The sequence below is a fragment of the Macaca nemestrina genome, chromosome 10 (genome assembly GCF_043159975.1).
Source record: "Macaca nemestrina isolate mMacNem1 chromosome 10, mMacNem.hap1, whole genome shotgun sequence".
NCBI lineage: Eukaryota > Metazoa > Chordata > Mammalia > Primates > Cercopithecidae > Macaca > Macaca nemestrina.
In genome coordinates, this window is record NC_092134.1 from 142,226,063 (window position 1) to 142,241,266 (window position 15,204).

At 38.0% G+C, this 15,204-nt stretch overlaps 1 protein-coding gene across 9 annotated transcripts in view; it reads right to left on the minus strand.

Moving 5' to 3' along the window:
- Nucleotides 1–15,204, minus strand: part of LOC105484242 (ELKS/RAB6-interacting/CAST family member 1) — a 541,895-nt gene that overhangs the window by 411,584 nt on the left and 115,107 nt on the right. For 6 of the 9 annotated variants that reach the window (XM_071070649.1, XM_071070652.1, XM_071070648.1 and 3 more), the window contains exons 5-7: nt 13,497–13,652; nt 11,554–11,637; nt 7,905–8,072 (exon numbers count right to left, since the gene is read on the minus strand). In XM_071070649.1, the coding sequence (XP_070926750.1) occupies nt 7,905–8,072; nt 11,554–11,637; nt 13,497–13,652 (408 nt within the window). The remainder of the gene's footprint in view (nt 1–7,904; nt 8,073–11,553; nt 11,638–13,496; nt 13,653–15,204) is intronic. The other 3 variants (XM_071070651.1, XM_071070657.1, XM_071070655.1) reach the window with 1 other exon arrangement.

Here is a 15,204-nt window from a genome sequence, read left to right on the forward strand (position 1 = left end):
GTTGGGACTACAGGCGCCCGCCACTGCGCCCGGCTAGTTTTTTGTATTTTTTAGTAGAGACGGGGTTTCACCGTGTTAGCCAGGATGGTTTCGATCTCCTGACCTCGTGATCCGCCCGTCTCGGCCTCCCAAAGTGCTGGGATTACAGGCTTGAGCCACCGCGCCCGGCTCAATTTCTATAATGACTGTTATTCATGTTTTCTCTTAACTCTTGAACTTATTCTGTCATTTTATATTTTTCCAGAAATTTATTTCTTCTTGTTTTTCAAGCTTATTCGAATATAATTGTTTAGAGTTGTCTTGTATTATTTTTAAACTCTGTAGTACTAGCAGTTACTTTTCCTTTATCATCTGTAAGAGCTGTTCCTGTCTTATTAACCTTTTTCAAATAACTACCTCTTGGTGTTGTTTTATTCTCTACTTTATTAATTTCTCACCTTTTATTTATTACTCTTTATTGTTTTTGGATTAACTCTGTTACTTTTTTCTAAGTTTCCTGATTTGAACACCTAGATTACTTGTTCTTCTTTCTTATTTTCTGATGAATATGTTAAAAACTAGAAATTTCCCTCTAAATACTGCTTTAGTTATACCCCATAGTTTTTTTTCTAATTATGTTCCATAAATTTTTATATAGAGAGCTTTCACGGCCACTCATTTCTAAAATGTTTATATTTCTCCTTTAACCCACAAGTCATTTCGGTAGTATGTTTCAAGATTGCAGACTTATTTTGGTTTTCTGTTGCTATTCTTTACTATCTTTATAACTACTTTACTATCTTTACTCCTGATTTCTAATTTTGTTGCATTAGGAGTACAAAGTCATGTGACTTTGACTCTTGGGAATTTTGAAGTTTCCTTTATGATCCAGTACATGGTTAGTTTTTATGGCTGTTCAGTAAGTTCTTAAAAATATTGTTTATTCTCTATTTGTTAGTACAAAATTCTGTATACACATCTATGAACTTGAGCTTGTTAATGTTATTAAAACTTTATGTTGATGCTTGTTTATTTGATCTAATTCTGACAGGAGCACATCCAAATGACCAACTACAACTGTTGATTTATCTATTTCACCTCATTGCTGCTATATATTCATTCATTCATTCATTCATTCATTCATTCGTTTAGAGACAGAATCTTGCTCTGTCGTGCAGGGGCATAATCTTAGCTCACTGCAACCTCCACCTCCTGGGTTCAAGTAATTCTCCTGCCTCAGGCTCTCAAGTAGCTGAAACTACAGGTGCGTGCCACCATGCTGAGCTAATTTTTGTATTTTCAGTAGAGACATGGTTTCACTATGTTGGCCAGACTGGTCTCAAACTCCTGAACTCAGGTGATCTACTCACCTTGGCCTCCCACAATGCTGGGATTACAGGTGTGAGCCACTGTGCCCAGCCTGCTTTACATATTTAAATGCCATGTTGTTAGATGCATAAATTGACACAATTATATTTTCTTGATCTATCAGCATATAACATTGTTCTGTGTGCCTTAAAAGATAATTTAATATTAAAATAAATCATATTTGGGAAGGCCTATTTTCCTGATGTTTTATTTTTAAATTTTTTTCTATCTCGTGTGTTTTTAACTTTGCTGTTACTTTTTGTCTCTGTTTAACTCTTGTTGACAGTATATTTCTGTATCTTTTTAGCCCAACTGAGATTTATATTTTCATTTTAATCCAAGTACTTATTTGTATGTATTGACTTTCCCATTATTTGTACTGATTTCAGCCTTCTTTGTTCATGATGTCCACATACCATCACATTTCTTTCTCTCCCCTCCCTACTCTTTTCTATTCTCCACTGGGTAAACTGAGTTTCACTCTGATGGTTTGAAACTTATACATTCCATTTTGATTTTTCTAGTGTATTAAGAGACATACTTATGCTTATATTTTCTTGTCAACTTCTTAAGCTTATCATTATCTACATCTTCCCGCGAACCAGACATCACCCCATCACCTCTGTAAGCAGTGCTATCTCACCAGCTGGAACTGGGGGAGTGGCTGTGGCAGGAAGCAAGCCTCCCCGATCAGAACGCCTCTGGTAGGATCATCTGCACCGCTTCTACAAGAAATGCTCTGCCCAGTTATAGAGAGGATGCTGAAAGAGGAAGGAGCACTCCAAAGCCAGTCTACCTTCACAAGCAGACTTGAATATCATGACAATGTCGCCCTGCAGCACCCAGCCCCAACCCCTACCCCTACCCCATAATTCACACAATCCACCTACAACAGGAAGACAAAAACACATTCACTTGAAAAGATTCTAAGCCCTATCTCTGTCACGGTACCTAGTTCTCCTTTATTCTGAGCAGCTATTTCAGAGATATCGATAGACATATACAGATACATTAATAGATACAGATAGGGATATAGATCATCAGCCTTTCTGTTTTATGTGCCACGGTATCCCCAGTGCTCAGGAGAGTTCTCAGCAGGTACTCCCAAAACCCCGTGGAATGAATGAAGAGATCAACCAATCCATCTTTCTCTTCTCTCATAGTCTCTTGTCACAAAAGATGCCTATCTCTTTCTGAGGCTGTATAATTCCATCAACCTAAATCCTTTTCTCCTCTCTACCAACATGAATTGTTTCTTCTTCTCCCCACCTTTCTTTGTGGCTAGTCCCCAACCTACCAATCAAACAAGAGTCATGGTCATCTATGCATATTGTAATTCGCAAAATCAGAAATGATGAATTCCAGTCCTAAAACTAAGACCAAGTAGTTGGATAGGCCTTCAGCAGGTTGTTTATACTCTCTCTGCACAGGGAGGAATTGCAGCATTATGATCAAGAACAAAAGTTTGGGGGTTTCAATCAATCGGGCACTAGGTCATGTAACCTGAATCTCTCGAAGTTTTAGCTCCCTGTCTGTAAAATGTTATAGCAATTCTTATTTCTTGGAAGGTTACGCTAAGAATTAACTGAGAAAATGAAAGTATACAAACCCGCCATGGTACACAAAAAGCACTCAGGTTAGATACTGTCATAAATATTCTTTAAATTACGGAAAGACCGGATGATCTCTAAAACTGCCCTCTCGTTCTAAGAACGTACGACTAACTCTAAGTATGCTGAAGAAGCCAGACTCTAGCTTCAAGTGGCACGGGGCTGGGACTGCAAGCAGAGGGTGCTCGTCAAACAGCAGCATCCTAGCTCTAGTGCCTAAACATCCCAGGGCAAGGGCAGTTCTTCACCTTGTGCTAGAGGCTGATCTCCCAAGCACCTCTGAAAAAAGAACCACTTCCTCTTCCTGTTACTAAGATATAGATTATATTCCTTACCTATAATAAACAGAATTCCAAAACACAATTTCCTGGAGAAGTAAGGGAAAAAAACTGGAATACTCTGAAGCAGTAAAGTCCACATTATTTTGGTTTATTGATAAAATCAGCTCTGCTCTGCACATTGGGAATTAATCCTGAAAATACATTTAATGGTAGCTCCCTAGTATAGCATCATGATTTTGGAACAAGAAAATAACTTTAATTCTTGAGAATGCTGTAACTGATATAGCAAAAGTCCCAGGGTTACTAGCGAGAGTAGCCTCAAGTGCCAATCAAAAGTGGTATGCTAATAAGCAGTTCATAAAATTCTCAATTATAAAAGCAAAACAACAATACTTATGTTGTCAAACCCATGCCATTACTATGAAGAGCAAATAAAACAATAAAGACCAAATCAAATCAAAGTGTTATAAACTGTAAGGTGTTTCAAAATTGTTTGAACCTATTGAATTCAAATTTTCCTCCGTGGCTGGGCACAGTGGCTCTTGCCTGTGATTCCTGCGCTTTGGGGGCTAAGGCGGGAGGTCTGTTTGAAGCCAGGAGTTCAAGAACATCCTGGGCAATACAGTGAGACCTCATATCTACAAAAAATACAAATTAAAAAATTAGCCAGGAGTGGTAGCCCTGCATCTATAGTCCTCAATACTCAAGATGCTGAGGTGGGAGGATCACTTGAGCCCACAAGTTCAAGGTTATAGTGAACTATGCTCAAGGCACTGCACTACAGCCTGAATGACAAAGTGAAACCTTGTCGCAAAAAATAATAATAATTAATAAACTAAATGTCCCTCCAAATTCAAAAGAGAACATAATTAAACACCTGGCCAAAAAAACCTTAAGTTGTTATTATCATTATCCTTACTTTATAGATGAGGAAAGGGAGGCTTAAAGAAGTAATTCCTAGATGGTCACGGTGGCTCACGCCTGTAATCCCAGCACTTTGGGAGGCCGAGGAGGGCGGATCACCTGAGGTTGGGAGTTCCAGACCAGCCTGACCAACAGGGAGAAACCCCATCTCTACTAAAAATACAAAATTAGCCAGGCGTAGTGGCGCATGACTGTAATCCCAGCTACTCGGGAGCCTGAGGCAGGAGAATCACTTGAACCCGGGAGGCAGAGTCTGCAGTGAGCCAAGATTGCGCCATTGCACTCCAGCCTGGGCAACAAGAGCAAAACTCCGTCACACACACACACACACACACACACAGAAGTAAAGTAACTCCTCTAAGGTCACACAACTAGTAAAGGTAGAGGGCTGGGTTTCAAGCCTGTGTCTGACTCCAAAACCATCCTTTTAACCACTGTATCACTAAATCCAGACCACCTCTGTGAAAGTCATCAGATTAAAAGAGACGGTTACAAAACGGGAGCAATTCCATATATACTGTACCTTGCGAACACCAGAGGGCCTCATCCCATGTACCCCGAATAGGGGAAAAAAAACCAGGTCTTTTCAAATGTAACTATTTTCCTTAAAGGATTTTTAAAACTGTTCAAACTCCAGGCTAGGCACAGTGGCTCACGCCTGTAATCCCAGCACTTTGGGAGGCAGAGGAAGGAGGACTGCTTGAACTCAGGAGTCCTAGACCAGCCTAGGCAACATAGTGAGACTCTGTCTCTACAAAAAAATTTTAAAAATTAGCCAGTGTGATGGCACATGCCTGTAAGTCCTGACTACTCAGGAGGCTGAGGCAGGAGAAGCGTTTGATCCCAGGAGTTCCAGGTTGCAATGAGCTATTAATATAATCGTGCCACTGCACTCCAGCTTGGGTGACAGAGTAAGATTCTATCTCTAAAAATAAAAATGAAAGAAAAACTCCATGATCCATGTTCTTTTTTCATACATACTTAATTTAGTAATCTGAGTGTTAGATCAAAGTCTAGGATAGTTGCAGAAAAGAAGATGAAATCAGCTAAGAGCAAATTATAGAAATACATGAAAACTTTCAAAGAGCTGGTATAAACTGCCTTTTACTGGGCTCTAACACTGGCAAGTTGCGTTGGAAAAGGTGACCCTTGTCAAGTGTCACCAGAGTAATTTTTTAAGTAATGCTAATAAATAGACATATTACATTCTTAAAATCATCCCAAATTCAGAAGTAAGCTTTCACTCTTTTATCTTTTATGATGAGACGGTTCCATTTGAGCAGTTTCCCTGGTAACTTACAGAAATAATCACTGAGACTCAGCTACTCCTGCAATGGCTAAAAACTAAAAACCATTCGTGAATGACAACAAATACAATCTATTCTCCATGGTACAAGAAACCAATCACAAGCCCATCTGGGTGAGACCTGGCTAATAAGAACATTACTTGAGAGGGGTACAAAGAGAAGCATGGATTGCCAAGGGGGAAAAGTCATTTATTAGACTGTGACAAGCTTTTAAATGTTTGCATTATCATTAGCCAACTGCCTGGTTCTCCGGTTTGCACACCTGCCACCCCCACCCAAAGCTACTACAGTAGCAAACCCGGAAGTATGCCTGACCTCTAGAACACTGGCGCCCTCTTCTGACCCTTCCGCTGTACTGCATGCACTCAAGCTACTGAAATGAAAAACTATTAATAAAGCTATTACATTTTAAAATAAAGAGTGTAATTGGATTGTTCGTAACTCAAAGGACACACGCTTGAGGGGATGGATACCCCCATTCTCCATCATTTATTTTCACACTGCATGCCTGTATTAAATATCTCACATACCCCATAAATATATACACCTACTATGTACCCACAAAAAGTTTTAAAAATAAAGCTATAAATGAATAACTTTGCAGGTAACATTATCTACATGATTTCATATTTATAATTCCCTGAATAAAACTAAGTTTAACTTAATAAAAGAAAAGGCAGATCATCTAAATACTATGTTCTCTTAACATCTCAACAGTGTATGTATTAGTTGATTTTATTACAAGAATTATAAAATGATAACAATGACGAATATGCAAAGACTTTACTATGTGCCGAACACTGGCAGTAAATAAACGAGTTTAATTCTAATAACAAACTTATGAGTTAAGTACTACTATTCTCTTCATCTTACAGATGTGAAAAGTGAAGTGTAATGAAGTTCAATACATTCCCAGGATCACGCAATTCGTAGTAAGTGGTAAAGATGAAGTCCAAACTCAGTAAACATGACTTTACAGCCAAAGCCTCAGCCACTACTGCATCTCATGATTTTATACCCAAAATATCTCTGTGATGTAGAATGGAGCTGATATCATAACAAAATGAAACATAATTAAAATAGAAAAAGTGTAAGTTAATAAGAAAAATGACAAATACGTCAGCAAAAATCTCCCATTTTTAACAAAGCCCCAAATTGTACAGATAAAAATATTATATGAAACAGTTTAGGTTCCTTCTTCATTCTTCCTTACTCTTGTCTTCTAGGACTATGATGTTTTTATTCTTTCTTTTCCTCCTGATTCTTTTTTTCCATCAAATTACGTTCTTAATTTTCTTTAAAGAAAAAAAAACTAATCTACATCATATGCCTTCTGTTTCTTCTATAAAGCAAAACTACTCTATCTACTCTTAAATTATCGATTTCACTGCGACCTTTAAAAAAATATTTATATTAAGACAGTAAATCCACATGGCATCATCAACTCTTTCTCTTTGATCATTGAAAATAAAATAGATAAGAATTGATCTGGGATTATTTAGCAACACATTAAATATCTATCTGAAGTCATATACCTATCTGAAGATGGTCAATACCTAACTGAAGTCATAGCCAATAGTCTAGATAATCTAAGATTTCTAAAAACACTGCCTGGGCATGATGACTCACGCCTGTAATCCTAGCACTCTGGGAGGCCGAGGTGGGTAGATCAAGAGGTCAGGAGTTCAAGACCAGCCTGACCAATATGGTGAAACCACGTCTCTACTAAAAATACAAAAGTTAGCCAGGCGTGGTGGCAGCACCTGTAATCCCAGCTACTCAGGAGGCTAAGGCAGGAGAATCACTTGAACCCAGGAGGCAAAGGTAGCGATGAGCCGAGATCACGCCACTGCACTCCAGCGTGGGTGACAGAGCAAGACTCCATTTCAAAAAAAAAAATTTCTAAAAACACTAACTTTATTTTCAAACAGGATATGAAGACACACTGTCTAATAATCTGTGGTTTAAAATTAGACTATCTAGAACTTTAGCAGATTCCAGTTTCCTATATACAGTTATTCATAATATCACAACTTAAAAACACTTAAATGTACTCCAAATACAGTGTAACCAAGCTCACTGTCATTCATGACTGGAAAATTCACCAGGGGTTGAACTGAAGCTTTTAAATCAATGATTACTCTTTAACAATTATCCTTTTATTTTTAATACTGTTAGAGTATACTTTGAAGTACAGACTTGGTGAAAGTTTAAATAATTAAAAACATAAACTGCACCCATTTTAACTTGTTAGATCTAAGAACGACTGAAATGAGATGGTGACATTTTAGCACAGTAACTGATCATGCTGCTAAAGAATTAATCATAACATTACTCATATTTCCCAGTTCTAAACATAACAAAAACAGCACAGGTAATGCTTATGAAAAGGTGCCAAGAAATCAGCTCCCCACAAACCCCCGAACTCTCTCTACCTCTGTCTGCAGGATGGCAGCCCTCTGCTCCTTGGCAGTCAAGGACTCCTTCAGCACCTCGATGTGCTGTTTGCTGTCTGAGAACTGGTTTGTGAGCGTCTCCAGCTTTGTCTGTAGGGCGAGGAGTTCTGTGTCCTTTCTGGACAGCTCCTGTTTCACCTGGCCAATCTAGAAAAGAAGTAACACACTTTAAGGAAAAAAGAAATCAAACAAACACCTCTTATCTGGCTCTTTGACAGATCCGAGTCACAAAATACGAAACTAAATGCAGCAGGAATTGTATGACAGGTCTTATTCATCTTTTTGCATCACATAATCTTGGATCTCCCCCAACCCTGCGCCAAAAAAAAAAAAACTAAACTTATTCAATAGGTAAATGTCCAGTTTTCAGTTACTGTGTCTTCTAAATATTCTTTGAAACCTCTTAGAAAGGGAATGGAGGGAAAGGAATTCCAATTCAATTAGATGACTCTGAGACAGCAGTAAGCGACTGAACACCACTGTACTGATAAAACGGTTTTCATTTTTCTAGGTGAGCCCTCTTCAGAACACGATGGGTCAAATGCAGGATGAGTGTAGATATCTCATCTTTTTCATTCTCAAAAGTTTGCATAAAATTCTTACCTTAAAAAGCTACTTCTAAGGTTATACATATGTGGTTTTGTAAAATCCTATAATTTGATGTTATGTGTATTGATTAATTTCTCTCTTAACATTGAAAGTATTTTCTTTCAAACACCTTCGTTACATTCCTACTGTTTTCTAAGAATTTTTAGAAGTTTTTTTACCCTAAATGTAAGCCATGTAAACAGAAATTACATCTGCTTTTACATTATGTCTACCGCCTAACAAGGAACTAAAAAAGATACTAATTACTGGAAGTATAAATTTGACAAGTCAGTAATTTCGGTGTCACTGATGAAACAAAAAGTTATCTTTTTATTTTTAAAACCTTGAATGTATCTAAAGTATTGTAATTGTAATAATCTTAGGTACAAGGGATAAAGCTTTTGAGAACAATTTCCCATGAAGAAATAAATTTCACATTAATTAAAATTAGACATTTGAGGAGCACCAAAAATAAATTTCCTATTTAGCCTTCTGTTTCAAAAAAGATTAAGTATTTTTCTCATATGCATAAAATCTCTTCTTAGAGATATATTCATTCAACAAATATTTCTGTATGCTTACTGTATACAAAGTACCTGAGGATACTAAAAACATCAGTGGAAGGTAATTTTAAACGGTGGCTATATTCATCCTGCAAAATAGTATGTACCCAGGAGTTACCACACACCGTAACAGCGTGGAGTCTTTTATGAGATTCCTTTATCAATAAAAACAACCCATTAGTATTACTCCATTCCCTAACATACTGACTGTAACAAAAATACATCTGTTGTACGAATGAATATTTTGGGGATGTTCAAAGTGTTACCATTTTCTCAGCTAAAGAACTATGACTTAAAGATTATTCAAATTTCCAGCTACCTCCAATCATGTGATCAAAAACAAATATAAAAATCTGTTTCGTCATCATCTGCATTATTAAGTAAGCTTCAAATAATGCTATATTGACTTTAAAGACTGAGACAGAAAACGTTTTAAATGAAAAGCAGGGTTTAGGCCGGGTACAGTGGCTCACGCCTGTAATCACAGCACTTGGGGAGGCCGAGGCGGGTGGATCACAAGGTCAGGAGATCAAGACCATCCTGGCCAACATGGTGAAACCCATCTCTACTAAAAATACAAAAATTAGCTGGGCGTGGTGGCGCGTGCCTGTAGTCCCAGTTACTCAGGAGGCTGAGACAGGAGAATCGCTTCAACCAGGGAGTCAGAGGTTGTAGTGAGCCGAGATCTTGCCACTGCACTCCAGCCTGGCGACAGAGCAAGACTCCGTCTCAAAAAAAAAAAAAGAAAGAAAGAAAAAGAAAAAAAAGAAAAGCAGAGTTTAGAGGCACAAATTTTCCTTAAAGACTGAGACAGGAAGATATTATAAAGGGGAAGTAAATATAATACAAAGCTTAGGAGCACAAGGCTTTGCAGACAATCACACATCAGAACTAAGTTAGCTATGTGTCCCTGAATAATTACTTTCCTAATCAGTTTCCTAATCAGTAATAAGGAGAAATTATACCAATGCCACTGTACTATTTATGGATTCAATAAAATAAAGTGTGAAATGTGCTTAGCCTGTTGTCTGACTCAATGCAGAAATTACTAATAGTAGCTATTTTAAAAAGGAAGTTATCAATCAACCTTCCCTCTTGACAATATATGGTTCCCATAAACCAAATTAGACCCTTTCCACCAAAATATTTCACTTTTTAATATATACTATAAAGTGGACCATAAATAGCAAATCTACCAAAGTAGCACAAGTTTGGTTTTTTAAATGCTGTATTTCAGTCTCAGCCGACAATTATTTTCTGAAGCAGTTTTTGCTGACACTTTGACAAATGTGGGCACAGCCTAGTATAGGTCAGTACAGTAAAGAACTTGTAAGCAGTATGTGGAAGAAGACTGCCTGTAAAAAACCAAATCCTGCCTCTTACTAGCTGTGTTTTCCTAGGCACCATCCTGTTACCTCAGTTTCCTCTTCTATAATTTGGAGTTGATAATATGCCTAACTCAGCACATTATAAAATGTTTATAGTAAGTGTGCAAGTCTTAGCTATTTTATTATTCAGTCATCCCTCAGTATCCATGGGTCCATGGGGGACTGGTTCCAACACACACCTTGGATACCAAAGTTAATGAATGATGAAGTCCCTGCTACAAAATGATGTAGAATTTGCAAATAACCTATGCACATCCTCCAGTATACTTTAAATCATCTCTAGATTATTTATAATACCTAACACAATGTAAATGCTATGTAAATAGTTGTCATACTATATTGTTTAGGGAATAATGACATGGGAAAAAAGTCTGTACATGTTCAGTACAGACACAACATCCATTTTTTTACCCTGAAAATTAAAAACAGTTGGTTAAATCCACAGATGCAAAATCCACAGATATGGAGGGCCAACTGTATTTATTTTATTATTACGTTCTGAATTGAAATTTTAAGTTCATCAGAATATTGAACTAGATAGGTGTAGATACCTGACATAAGTCTCTTAGTAATTTTAATTTACTAAACACTTTCTACACATCTGTCCTAAAGAAAGGAACATTTGTGGCAAAATCACTCACTGAAGACTTAAAGATAATGTCTGCATAAGAAGGTAAAGCACTTTACTCAAGAGTTTCAAATTCAAACAAATTCTAGGTGATGGGCCTAGAACAACTGTATATATTCTTGTACCTGGAAGAAAAGAAGGCCCCATTTATATAAATCAACAGTAAGGGGTTGAGGAAAAAACAGGCTTTGAAATACCATCCACAGAGTGATAAAAGCAACAATAAAGTACCAGGTATGAGGCTTCCAGAACACGTGAAGGCTCACTGCACACAAAGTGACATGTGGGTCAAGCTGGTGAACAGGAGTCAGTTAAAGAGCAGAGCAGGCTGGTTAGTGCTAGTAATGGGCAAAGCTGCCAACCATAGAGAATGAAAGGGTAAGCCACTCAGAAGCCATAGAGCTGGCAGGGTCCCACTGTGGGATCACTGCACACAAAGAGGTACATCTTACGGCAAAGACCTCAGCCTGAAGACCAGCCGCTCTCTTTTTCAGCTCCTCCCATTGAGCCTCTTTCGAACTTAGTTCCTCCTTCAGTTGTTCTACCTGTCACGACATTATTATTCTTTTTCACTTATGTGTCAACTTAGGTCTTCTTATTATTTACTTTTGAGCCAGAATGGTAACTGGAAATAACAATAACTTATACAATACAATCAAATCTGTTCCCCTCATTCCCTCTTCAAAGAGCCATAGGTAGTTTCTCTAAGTTCACAGGTTTTCTTTTCCCCACAGTGGACTGGAATGTGCTAATCAATAAACAAAAAACAAACACAGAGATCATACTGCACTACGTTTTGTTCTCAAATTAGGGTGAAAAATCCAAACTCATCGAAAGTTGGATATGTGAGGCCAGGCGCAGCAGCTCACACCTGAAATCCCAGCACTTTGGGAGGACAAGGCAGGAAGATCACTTGAGGTCAGGAGTTCGAGACCTGCCTGGCCATCATAGTGAAACTTGTCTCTACTAAAACTACAAAAATTAGCTGGGCATGGTGGCAGGCGCCTGTAATCCCAGCTACTCGGCAGGCTGAAGCTTGAACCTTGGAGATGGAGGTTGCAGTGAACTGAGATGATGCCACTGCACTCCAGCCTGGTCGACAAAGCATACGTCCATCTCAAAAGAAAAAAAAAAGAAATAAAGTTGGGTATGTGAGTTTTTAATTTCTAAACCTGAAATGAAATTAGTAGAAATAATTAATAATAGAGTCTGAAGGTAGAAGAGGAACATTCTGTAGACTTACATGCCAGGTATGGGCACCATGGCAAGAAGCCAGAAACTGAAGGGGAAGTGATGATTATCATTCCTTCACACTACTGGGATGTTTCAGTTTTCATTTCTAAGAACTTGGAGAATACAATTGGGAAATAAAGGGGGAAAACACTTATTTTCTGGCTAAAACTTTATAACTACAATCATAATGTTGAATTAACAACTCACAACAAAAGTGGTAAATTTATCATTGTGATAAACTAAATCCTCCAACTTGCTGAAACAGTTTACAGAATCAAACTAAATGACTTTGGATACAAGGAAGGAACACTGTGACTGATTGCAGACACAGACTGATAGGTCTTGGTGTATCTCTCTTTGTCATTATTACGCCTGAAACGCACATGGGAAGCAATAAACCTGACAGTAAGTGGATCTTCCCCACAGGACAGGGCAGAGAAAGGGCTTTCCTTTACAGAACCGTATTTGGAGGGGAAACGGAACGTCATGTAACCCATTTCATTAAAAAGCCTCTTAGGGCTGGGCACGGTGGCTCACGCCTATAATCCCAGCACTTTGGGAGGCTGAGTCAGGTGGATCACAGGATCAGGAGTTCGAGACCAGCCTGGCCAACATGATGAAACCCCGTCTCTACCAAAAATAGAAAAAAAAATTAGCCAGGCGTGGTGGTATGCACCTGTAATCCCAGTTACTCAGGAGGCTGAGGCAGGAGAATCACCTGAACATGGAGGCAGAGGCTGCACTGAGCTGAGATCACACCACTGCACTCTAGCCTGGGTGACAAGAGCGAAACTCCATCTCAAGCCTCTTAGGGTTTTGACTTTTTAAATAATTCACAAGAGGTAAAGAACTTGATATTTCACATAGTGAGAAAAACTCATCTGGAAGTTTTTCGGAAGTACTAATAGATATGAAAAGTTAAACCGTGAAAATACGTATGTAGCCTTATACAGAGAATCGTCTTTATAAGTAAAAACTGGTAATAACTATCTAAGTCAGTAATTCTGACTTTAAATCTGGAGAAGTTTCATTTGAAAGAACTGTGCTAAAAGTATTCTTCCCTTAAACCTGATAAAACAGTGTAAAATACAGTTTTATCATTGTTAGAGTAAAAAATATGCATCAATTTTTCAAACCCCCTTTAAGAATCAAAAGTCTCACAGGCCATTACCTTATTTTTCATAAATTTAGAATGGCTCCGATACACTTCCATTTGCTTCATTTCTTCCTCCCGTTCCTCAGTACTCAAAGCCCCATTCGATTTCAGCATCTGAATCTCCTCTTCCAGGTCTCGGAGCCCACGCTCCATAGAGGAAATTTTTGAATCCTGAAGACAAGAGAAGATTTAGTGATTGAAGTATTCACAAAAGCCCAGAAAAGCTGAATAACATGATATTTAAAGATGTTACATTTAATAAAGACAGACAAATATACAGAAAAAATGCTGTCTGACAATTGGTGCCTTGCTTCCTTTTTGTGAGACAGAGTCTCACTCTGTAGTCCAGGCTCGAATGCAGGGGCGCGATCTTAGCTCACCACAACCTCTGCCTCCGGGTTCAAGCAGCTCTCCTGCCTCAGCCTCCCAAGTAGCTGGGATTACAAGTGTGCACTACCACGCCCAGCTAATTTTTCTATTTTTAGTAGAGACAGGGTTTCGCCATGTTGGCCAGGCTGGTCTCGAACTCCTGACTTCATGTGATCCACCTTCCTCGGACTCCCAAAGTGGTGGGCTTAAGGGCGTGAGCCACCATGCCCGGCCAGTGCCTTCCTTCTAAAATATGTCCTTTACAGCCTTTTGAGTGGGAGGATTAGTACTCATATCCACAGTATGATTTTTCCTCTATGGCTGCCTCCAGTTCTGAATCCCTTAAATTAAAGTTGAAAATAATTACTAAATTACTAAAGTAAATGCAATGAAAAACTGGTTAAAATTTCTTCGCATCAGAAATTACAAATTTCTGGTGAAAAAAATTTCCAATATTAATAGTAAAGCCTTTTCTAGTTCTAATATTTTATCATTATTTGGTGACCCCTAAAAAACATATTATGCCCCAAAGGAGGGGAAAAAAGTAAGAGTTCCAAAGATTTATACAGTAATGTGTACAGCAATATGTGCAATAATAAAAATTACCTAACATCCCATTGCAGAAAAATGAGGGAATAATTAAGTTGTTATTTATTATGTTAGAAATCCTTATTGTCTACACTTCTCCATACATTTAAAATAATTCGTAATTTTTAAAAATCACTGTCCTTATAAATCATCATCTCTACCACAAATATCACCTTCTAACAGAACATTACTTCATATTCGATTTCTTGATTTTGTTTGTCGCAGCACCGTTTCTCCCCAGACTACCTGACCTGCTCTGAATGACAGAAAGACTCCTGCACGGAATGAAGAGTTTTACACATCTGTAGTCGCATAGGCTTACTCACCGAAGAAAGAGGCCTTAAAGAGCCAAAATTAAGTGCAGCTTTATTTCACTTGGAGTTTTAGAGAAACCATTCCTTTGGAAGTTATTTTGAAATTAACTTCCTTTTCTTCTTCACCTCAATGATTTCTTGATTAAGTCTCCTTAATTCTCACAGCATGAAGATAGGAGAGATTAAGGTTTATCTTGAGAAAACTCCACCTAGCTATTTCAGGTTCAAGGGAGGGGAGAAGAGAGGATGTATTCCTCTGTCTTGCTCATCACATGACCTTTAAAAATATCACCACGAAAATTTTCTTTTATAAATTCACTCAAATTAAAATGTATCTGTTCAAAATCCATTGTACTGAATTAATACTATCAGCGTCATTCTATCCCTGAACCGGGATTTTTATTTACTCATGTGAAATGACTGACCTATAAGAAGTCCTACTTCAATTGCAC